The sequence below is a fragment of the Cryptomeria japonica genome, chromosome 3 (assembly GCF_030272615.1).
Source record: "Cryptomeria japonica chromosome 3, Sugi_1.0, whole genome shotgun sequence".
Taxonomy (NCBI): Eukaryota; Viridiplantae; Streptophyta; class Pinopsida; order Cupressales; family Cupressaceae; genus Cryptomeria; species Cryptomeria japonica.
In genome coordinates this window covers 873,308,333-873,319,156 of record NC_081407.1, presented here as the reverse complement: position 1 = coordinate 873,319,156, position 10,824 = coordinate 873,308,333, and the positions used below count along the sequence as shown (strand labels likewise).

The following is a 10,824-nucleotide window of genomic DNA, read 5'->3' as shown; positions in this document are numbered from 1 at the left end:
TCAACATATGCTTGCAGCCCAATGCAAGAAAGGTGGTAATTGGAAGAAGAATAATCCAAAGAGGAATTGAGATTTTAGACCGCCTAGTTCTCAGTATTCTTGGAAGAAGCCAAGAGATCTCTCTCGTGTTCGATGTTTTAGATGTGACAAATTTGGTCACTATGCTAAAGAATGTCAGAATGAACCCACGCAAAGAGAAGCCAACCTAAATGAAGTCTTAGAACAAAATGAAGATTTCTTATTCATCTCTGCCTTGTCAAGCAGCATACCTACAGATAGTAACACATGGCTGATTGATAGTGGTGCTTCCAGACACATCACAAGCTATCGTGAACATCTTTTAGCCTTAATAGAAAAGGATACCAATCTACATGTGGTAATTGGTGACGATGTTTGATATTCGGTAAGAGGTTCTGGCACTACTTCTTTAAATTTAGACTCTGGTATTTCACTTCACCTTAGTGATATCTTATTTGTTCCTGGAATTAAAAGAAACTTAATTTCTATTTCCGCTCTAGAAGATAAAGTTATCAAGTAGCATTTTCTGAGGGTAAAGTACTTGCTTGGCCTAAGAAATCTAGTTTTAAATATGCTCGTGTTATTGGAAATAGATATGATAGTGTGTACAAGCTTTCCACTAACCCTATTCAAACCCTCATTAATGAGGCCCCTGAATCCTATATGCTATGGCATAGAAGGCTTGGACACTTACACTTTCAAGCTCTTCCCTCTCTTGGAAAGATAGTTAAAGGTATGCCTAGGCCCTAAACTCAGTAAATTTCATGTGTTCATGTAAAGGTTGTGCTATGGGTAAAAATGTTAAAAGTCATTTTCATAAAAGTGAAAGTAGAGCTAAAGAAAAACTAGAACTTGTTCATTCTGATTTATGTGGCCCTATGTCTATAGCATCTCCTAGTGGATTTTCTTTATTATGTAATATACATAGATGATTTCTCGAGGAAAACTTGGATTTATTTTTTAAAGTCTAAAGAATCTGATGAAGTCTTAAGTAGATTTAAAGAGTAAGGCATTGGTTGAAAACATTTCTGGTAAAAGAATTAAATGCTTAAGATCTGACAATGGAGGTGAGTATACCTCTGGCAGTTTTCATGACTTTTGTGTTGAGACAAGAATTAAGAGGGAGTTTTGTGTTCCCTACAATCCCCAGCAAAATGGTGTTGCTGAAAGAAAGAATAGAACTATTGTTGAGGCTGCAAAGGGTATGATTCATGACCAAGATTTGCAGACATTTCTATGTGCTAAGGCTTCTAGAACAGCAATATATATTCAGAATAGATGTCCCCACTGCGTTCTAAAGAATATGACTCCTGAAGAAGCCTTCACAGGATCCAAACCTGACATCGGCCACTTAAGAATTTTTGGAAGTCATGTATATGTCCATGTGCCCAAAGAAAAGCGAACCAAGCTGGAGCCTTCCGGAAAGAAAAGAATGCTAGTTGGATACAGTGAATCCTCCAAAGCCTTCAGGATCTATATTCCAGGTCAAAGGTATGTTGAGGTAAGTAGGGATGTTACCTTTGAAGAAGATATTGCTTTTAAGAAATCAAAAGGTTCTCCCTTTGTTGATGAAATTAATGATAATCAAGATATGAATGTTGATACTAACCTTGAGATTCAGAGGGAGCTTGTTGAGCCTCCACCTCAAGAAGAGCATAATGATCCACCTGAGCCCATGGATCCCACTGATATACCTAGTGACATTGTTGTTAGCAAAAAGAGGCCACTTTGGGTGAGAAACACCATTCAAGAAGCTAAAAGATTTTCAGCTACTAGTGGCACCTTCAGAGAAAGCAAGAGACTTCAAGTATTCTCCAACTATGTTGCATTGATGAGCAATCTCATTGAGTCTGAGCCATGTAATGTTGAAGAAGCCTTGAACCATCATACCTGGAAGCTAGCTATGGATGAAGAATATCAATCAATCATCAAAAATGATGTTTGGGACATAGTGCCTAGACCCAAAGCTAAAGGTTGGAAGCTGCATCAAATGGATGTTAAGATTGCTTTCCTTAATGGTGTCATTGAGGAAGAAGTCTATATTGAACAACCTGAGGGTTATGAGATTCATGAAAGAGATACTCATGTGTGCAGATTGAAGAAAGCTCTCTATGGCCTCAAACAAGCCCCTCGTGCTTAGTATGAAAGAATTGATAAATACTTGTTAAGGGTTTTGTAAGAATGATGTTGATTCTAACATTTACTTCAAAGTATCTAATGATGAGATGCTAATTCTGGTTCTATATGTGGATGATTTATTTCTTACTGGCAAAGATGAGCTTATTATTAGATGTAAGAAAGAATTAGCTTCAGAATTTGAAATGAAGGATTTAGGTCTAATGCATTATTTTCTAGGTCTCTATGGCCTCAAACAAGCCCCTCGTGCTTGGTATGAAAGAATTGATAAATACTTGTTAAGGGTTTTGTAAGAATGATGTTGATTCTAACATTTACTCCAAAGTATCTAATGATGAGATGCTAATTCTGGTTCTATATGTGGATGATTTATTTCTTACTGGCAAAGATGAGCTTATTATTAGATGTAAGAAAGAATTAGCTTCAGAATTTGAAATGAAGGATTTAGGTCTAATGCATTATTTTCTAGGTCTAGAAATACGGCAAAGATCTAAAGAATTTTTTCTAAGTCAAGGAAAGTATACTATTGATATTCTGAAAAGATTTAGAATGATGGATTGTAAACCTATGTCTACTCCTATGGAATCTGACTTAAAGAAGTTGAGTGTTTCTGCAGCTAACTCTGATTTTGCTGATCCGTCTGAGTACAGGTAGTTGATTGGATCCTTGATGTATCTAGTTAACACTAGACCAGATATATGTTATGCAGTGAATGCTCTCAGCCAATTCATGAGCTTGCCTAAACATGTTCATATTGTTGCAGCCAAGCACATCCTGAAATACTTACGAGGCACAATTGGTTATGGGCTGAAGTATCCAATTAATACTCCAATAACCCTGGAAGGTTACTCAGATGCAGATTGGGCTAGAAGTGTCAAGGATAGGAAAAGCACTTCAGGCATTTGTTTCAACTTAGGATCCGCAGTGATCTCTTGGGCTTGCAGAAAACAATCCTCAGTAGCACTGAGTACTGCTGAAGTTGAGTACATTGCAGCAAGTGTTGCTTCTAGAGAAGCAATGTGGCTTCGTAAACTTCTTGCTGGGTTGTTTGGACAACCTTGGGAAACTACAGTTATTCATTGTGATAATCAGAGTTGTATAAAGATGTCTGTCAATTCGGTGTTTCATGACAGGTCAAAACATGTGGAGACTCTATCACTTCATTCGAGATATGGTGCAAAGAGGCGCTATTCAACTGAAGTATGTCAATAATGATCAGATTGCAGATATTCTCACCAAGCCTTTGTCCAAAGTGAAGTTTGTGTACTTCAAAGAGACTTGGTATAGTGGAAAATGAAACTTTGATTGAGAGGGAGTCTCAACCTCAGTGATACATTGTGTTGTATCAACCACCCTCTGCGGGCAATGCAAGGTGGTATTGTAATCTTCTCAGAGAGAAGAATAAATGTTACCATCCTCTGCGGGCAATGTAAGATGGTAGAAAAGATCCTCTCCACCCTTTGAGACCAATGTAAGGTGGATCCATTCTATGCTTGTGTGCAAGATGGAAGATTATGCTATGTAGTTCCAATCTATGCTTGTGTTCAAGAGAGAAGGCTACAACATTCTGATTATGTAATCCATTCCTTGCTTGTGTGCAAGATGGAAGATTAAGATATTCTGATTATGTAATTGTTTCCTCCCTAGTTAAGAGGGAGTGTTGTTTATAACTAGGGAGGAGGATTCCAATTGCCAATGGCAACATTGGAATTCGCTTAAGGGTTGGGCCCTTTTCTCACTTCAAAGGGTAACATGTACCCTTTAGGGCTGGGCCCTTTCTCGCGCCATAATTAAAAGATTGTGTGTTCCCTTCAAATACGGCCGACCCTATAAAAGAACACGCCACACATTAGATGAAATTAAAACATAAAATGGCACCAAGTTTAAATTAAACCAAGCCGAATTAATAAAGGTCAAGCATCATATAAGTAAAGTACTTTTGGCAAGCATCAAATATAATCTTCATTTGTTCAACCCTCAAGCGCATTAGCTCTCCAATCTAGTGCGAAATCTGATTGGAGAAGTAGGCGAATTCATCTATCTGCTGCAAGTTAATTCTGTGCAAATACATCTGCACCTTGAAGGCGAATTCCATCCAAATGATGCAAAGTATGTCTGCTGTTTGAAGGCGTAATACTTCTGTCATATGAAGGTGCACCTCATCCATTCATCTACTGAAGAAGAATTTCATCTGCTGTGTATACTTGTCATTTATGTTGTGAAAAGTGTTGCAGAGCTACATCTGAAGATGACATTTCCATTGATTTGAACAGCAAAGAAGTGTTGTTTACCCTAGGTGTTTTCATCAAGCTACCTAAGAGATAAGTATTGTAATCAGAGTATTGAATATAATCCATAATCAGATCTGAGGATCTTTTCTGGCTGGGTTTTTCCTCCCAGGAAGTTTTCCCAGGGTAATGGTGTCTTGTTTCATTTTGCTTATCTTCTATGTTTGTTCCTAAGTCTGAAAAATCATTAATTCTAACTACAAACAATCTAATTTAATAGTTAAATTCTGATTTCTTAGTCATCCATTAATCTGAAAGTATAAAATTCAACAAAATTGAAGGATTTCGTCTCCAATTTTGACTCCAAACCTGTTGTACCTGCTATGGCAGCATATTGCAGAGAAAAGAATAAAAAAAATCTCCAATACATAATGCCAAAGAATTCCACGTACAAGTCCTTGTCTCCCAATTACCCTAATTCGAAACCTCATAGCATCTTTTGAGATCCCAATGGAATCTTTAATTCCTCCAAGGGTACATACAACATGAGGGGTCCATTAGTCATTAAAGTGGGGCCACTTTTTAATAATTGATGCTTAGGAATATGTGCCATGGGGTATTATTCATAGTGTTATTAAAACACCTTTAAGTTTAACTTTTTTTTCTTTAAATAAAGTATCTTTTATAACATATTATTAAGTTACTTTATTATTTGCACCAAAGTCATAAAATGACTAAGTCTAGGTCCCCTTTGGCTAACCAATTCATCTCCAAACAGTGAACTTCACCTGTGGAGATGGATGCCAAGTGAATCTGAACAACAGGATAGCAATTAAAGAAGAGGGGACATTACAGTCCTCCCTTCTCGGGATTGCTTGTCCTCAAGCAATTGAAGAGATGGATGTTGTACGATTGCTCCTCCTTCCCAAGTGGCATCCTCTATGGGCAAATCCTTCCATCTAACCAAATATTCTCTGATCACCCTAATCCTCAATTTCCTCTCACGCCTATCCAGGATCTCAACGGGAAACATAACCAACTTTCCTTCTTCATCCAAGGGTGGTAACATTGAAGAAGTCACTGTGCCCTGTCCAATTGCCTTCTTGAGGCAAGATACATGAAAGACATTATGAATCCTGCTCTCTGGTGGTAGCTCAATCTCATATGCCACTTCCCCAACTCTCCTCAATACACGGTATGGTCCATAACATCAGGGCTTGAGCTTCTCTGCCCCACTCATCTTCAAAGAACTCTGCCAAGGTTGGAGGCGCGGGAACACCATGTCCCCAACCTCAAATGATCTCTCAATCCTATGGCAATCAACATATAGCTCTTGCTGATTCTGGGCTTGCTGAATGTTCTCCTTAAGTGCCTTAAGAATGTCTTGGCTCTCCTAAAGCCAATCCTATGCTAATGGTGCTCTACTATCTCCCAGTGCCAAATCCATAAATGTCATAGCATCATAACCATATAGGACACGGAAAGGAGACATATCAATAGACATATGATGTGTCATGTTGCAAAAAAACTCTCCTAAATACAGCCAACGAACCCATGTACGCTGCTGTCCTGACACAGTTGCATAAATACCCCTCAATTTACTTATTCACAATCTCAATCTGACCATCAGATTGAGGGTGGTAGCTGGTGCTAGGTGTCAACTCTGTGCCAGTGAGTCTAAACAACTCCTGCCAAAAAGAACTCATGAACCTGCTATCACGGTCACTGACAATGGTCTTTGGGAGACCATGGAGCCAAAATACCTCTCTGAAAAACAGATCAGCAACCTGTGAAGCTGTATAATTTGCTACTATGGGAAAGAAATGAGCATATTTTGTCAACCTGTTCACTACTACATATATGCAATCTTTCCCTTGCACCTTGGGAAGTCCAGTGATAAAATCCATCGAAATACCTATCCACTTTTGCTCCGAAATGGGTAATGGTTGCAGCAGACCAGTAGGGTATGTATTTTCAGTTTTATTTTGTTGGCAAGTAATACATTCCCTTGCTATAAAACATCATCTTTGAGGCCCTTCCAAGTGAGCCTCTCTCTAATCTTCCTGTAAGCCTTACCATACCCCTAATGTCCTGCTACAGGAGTGTCATGAAAAGCATGTAAAATCTGATTTTTCAATTTAGATTTCGGAACCAAAAATATTCTTCCCTTGTAGTAAATCACATCATCCACAACCGTGTACCTGTCATCTTGAATGATCCCATCCATAATTTCACATGCATGCTGGTTTTTGGAATATTCTACCAAAAATTGAGATTTCCAATCAACTGAAATCTCACTCAATGAACAAAGAGCAGCAATAGATGGCCTCCTAGATAATGCATCAGCAGCTACATTCTTTTTCCCCTTGACATATTCAATGTCAAAATCATATGTTTGGATCTTACTAACCCATTTTTGCTGCCTTTCATTGAGATCTTTTTGTTTTAAAAAGTACTTAAGGCTGTTATGATCATTTTTAACAATGAATTTCCTTCCCACTAAGTACTGTCTGAATTTTGTGAGAGCATGCATAATAGCCAACATTTCTTTATCATAGTGTTGACGTGTATCTTGTACACTATCAAACACAGAATAAAATACCTAAAGGTACCTTATCCTCTCTTGAGTAAAGTTTCCGAATGCTGAAGATATCGCGAAAAGGATCAATCGGAGAAACTTCAAGGTTCTTGTATGTAGGGTCTCTACGTGTGGATAAGCTCTCCGTGGTATGATGTGATTTGCTGGAATCACAAGGAGACTTACACTTGATGACTAAACTTCTGATTTGCTTTGAATATTGCTGGAACACAGGATTTTACTGGCTTTGATTTGAAAAAAGGAAAAAAGATGAAGGTGAGGAAAGAATCTAATCCTAATACTAAGGAATGTAGGAGCAATGATTGATCTTTGATGAAATTCTAACTAGGTCTTGTTTTGACATCCCAGGACCATCTCCACAAGGTTAGTGCGATCTTCGAAGGAAAGCTTTATGATGTTCAAATCATCACTACAGGCATAGACACCATCAAGCTGATGCATATCAATAAAGAAGCGACAACTGAAGTTAAGCTTAAGCTGAATGATTCCAGTTGACTACACAAGGCAAGTCTGCAATCAACAAACTGATAGTAGTATGGATATACGAATTTCACCATCAATCAAGCACATTTCTTCCACTCATCTAATAACACGAAATCAAATATGAGAAGTATAGAGACCATGCAAATTGTCGAATCGACCCATAAATTTCACCATTTCTTCAATGAAGTTACAAGTCTTTTACAACAACATCTTGGCAACAATCTTTGCCTTCTCTCTCTACTCTACTCTAATCGCTATTCTATCAACTAGCTAATCACCTTCTAACTACTGATTATCTGTCTTCTCTCTAACTGCCTTTACAAATGAAGAGTCGGGGCTTATATAGTGCCCTTAATACAATTCGATGGCTGAGATCAATTTGAGATCAATGGCCAAGATTCAACAATGAAAACCCTAATTAGGGTTTGTTACAACCATTACATAACATTTAATGCTCGACCAATGAAATAATTGTATTAATTGGACACATGTCTTCTCTGGAAAATTCAACCAATGGATAGCTGGGGTAGGTACATCGAAGTTTGTGCCACCTCCCATGAGTTAGGTACATTGAATCTGGACATGCTGAGGTGGACCACACCGACTGCAGAAGTGATGACTAGGATGCCAACTCGTCTGACACTTGGTTGATGCCAATTTGATGTTGCTGAGAAGCTAGCTTTAATTAACTCTTCTAGAACTATCTGCTCCTTCAACGAACCCTTGCTCTGACTTCTTTTGTCTTTGATGTGCAGGATGATGATGTACCTCACCTTGGAATGCTGGATTGGAAGAAGTTATTCTTGATGATGCTTGACCGACGAAGGCCATCCTTGTTGATGCTAAACTGGAGGAGGTCGCCCTTATCCTTGCTTGATCTTCTTTGATGATACTGAGCTGGAGGAGATCATCTTTGTCTTGGACCGGATCTTCTTTGATGAGAACCTACCGACTTGTAGATCCTCTGGGCTTTAGGAGTCGCCATCTTGATACCTACACAACATTTCAAAATTAGTTCTCAAGCATTATATCTTGAAGTGTAGAAATCTAGACTTAAAAGGAAGATTTAAGATTTTAATTAGGAAACTTCATGATAAATCTAGAGTTATCATTTCCTAATTAACCATGCAATACTGACTTTTCTAAAAAAATGTCTAAAAATCAAATCTTGAACAAGGCTGTTAAGATGATACCGCCATACCTCCTCTTGAGTATTAAACTCTAAGAAATGATGTAAAAATAGATTTCGCTAGGCAAAATTTAAATCAAAATTCTCCCTTGGATGAATTGCGCCTCCTCTAGCTCAAAAAGAATAGACTCCACCCTCCTTAATCTTCAACACTTGGTAGAAATTCGCTCCAAGCAAGCTAGATTTCGCTCCTCAAATTCGCACTTCAACTTTGCACTTGAAAAAGGATGAATGAATGATTTGAAATGTGAAACAAACCCCTCCAATATATAGAGCGCTCACCTCTTTGCTCCCTCTAGGCCAACTTGGCAAAAAAGAGGTTAAAAATAAATAAATTTCCAAAAAAGGAGGGCCGACTTGGCAAAATAAGTGAAAATAAGGCCTTGTGTACTCTATATGTATTTTTTTAATTTTAAAAATTGATTTTAGTCCCTCCAAGGTGGATTTTTTTTAATTATTTCAAGGCTTAAAATTAATTTATTAAATGCAAAATGTTTTAATTAATGCGAATTTAATTCAACCTTCCAAATGTTTCGAACTTGGCAAATTTGGTGAAATTTTGTGCAAACTGGAGAATATCACTTTTTAAAACAAGGCTTAATAAAACTTCATGATGATTTCGCCTTGGACCCTCAGAGAGGGTCAGGAGTGATTTTCCATTTTAGGCTTATAATCCACCTAAATTTGATTGTTGAACCCTCGTCTTTATTTCCAAGATCAATTTCCTTGCACAATTGAGTAAATTCATCGAAAATCTTTAAGGCAAAAATGTCTTTTGGAGGAATTTCGCCCTGGACCCTCAGCAAGGGTCAAGAGCAATTTTCCCAATTTTGCTCAAAATTAGCATTTTTCAACGTTCTAAATCTTTTCCAGACATTCCAACTAGGCCTTCTCACTGACTTGCAAACTTAGCTCCATCAAATTTTGGAGAAAAGGTGTGATTTTGAGGTTTTTCGCCCTGGACCCTCAGCAAGGGTCAGGAGCGATTTTTTCATTTTTGACTACAAATCCTCATTTCCTTATCAAGACACCTTCTCAACTAGCTAGATCGTGTTAATGCCTCCAAAATAAGCAAGAAAATCCCTTTTCAAGTTTTTTTCGCCCTAGACCCTCAGAGAGGGTCAAGAGCGATTTTTATAATTGCCTTTAAAATCCTTACTTTCAACGATCCTTTTTCACTTCAAGGCAAATTAAACATCATTTCAAGCTTGTGTCGAGGCTTAGATTCGTTCAAACTTGGAGAAAAATGTCCAACATTAGGTTTTTCGCCCTGGGCCCTCAGCAAGGGTCAAGAGCGATTTTGCCTTTATTGCCCAAAATTCATCAATTTGCAAGCATCCAAACCTTTGAATGATGTTCGACCTTCCTTCCAGGAGACCCTGCACATAAAAATTTAGCCAAAATTAGTGACAAATAGGCTCAAATAAAATTTTCACTATGGACCCTCAGCAAGGGTCAGGAGCGAATTTCACAATCTAGGCTAAACTGCTCAATCTTCAAGTTTCAAATCACTTCACAAGGCAACGTAAGATCGTTTTCAAGGCTAGGAAAAAGGTTTCAAGTTCAATCAAGTTGGCAAATGAAGTTTATAATGAATTTCACTCTGGACCCTCAGCAAGGGTCAGGAGCGAGATTCGCTTTGGACCTCCTGAGAGGGTCAGGAGTGAAATTCGCTTTGGACCCTCAGGAAGGGTCAGGAGCGAAATTTGACTTTTTGAACTCTCCGTCAAGATAATTTTATGGAATATAACATTTAAGTATAAGAAAGAAGAAAGATAGAAGGAATTATACTTTAAGTTATATTCCATATATACTTTCAGGATGTTTGAGAGTGGTTTGAGACCTCCAGGAGTTATATTGCAAAATCTAGTTTTTGGAGGTTTTTCAGTTTCCAAACTTAGTCAAATTTCAGGATCAGGACTTTCAGACTTAGTCAAATTTCAGGATCAGGACTTTCAGACTTAGCCAAATTTCAGGATCAGGACTTTCAGACTTCATCACTTATCAACTTGACCTCACTCAAGCAGAACCTGCTATCTAGGTTGTCCCCTTGGCGACACTCAAAAGCTAAAGGCTAACAGACAAAACCCTAAAAGACCTAAAAAGACAAACCCTAGAAAGCAAAAAAAGCAGGGGTCCCCATTTGCAATAGGGCGATGTGTGAAATGGTC

The 10,824-nt window shown here is 38.1% G+C and overlaps 1 protein-coding gene across 2 annotated transcripts in view; it reads right to left on the bottom strand.

Moving 5' to 3' along the window:
* Nucleotides 1-8,394: 8,394 nt before the first annotated feature.
* The window catches only part of LOC131076435 (ABC transporter B family member 26, chloroplastic), a 132,486-nt gene continuing 130,056 nt past the window's right edge, over nt 8,395-10,824 (bottom strand). For both annotated transcript variants that reach the window (XM_059216977.1, XM_059216979.1), the window contains exon 12: nt 8,395-8,457. In XM_059216977.1, the coding sequence (XP_059072960.1) occupies nt 8,410-8,457 (48 nt within the window). In that variant the 3' untranslated portion in view covers nt 8,395-8,409. The remainder of the gene's footprint in view (nt 8,458-10,824) is intronic.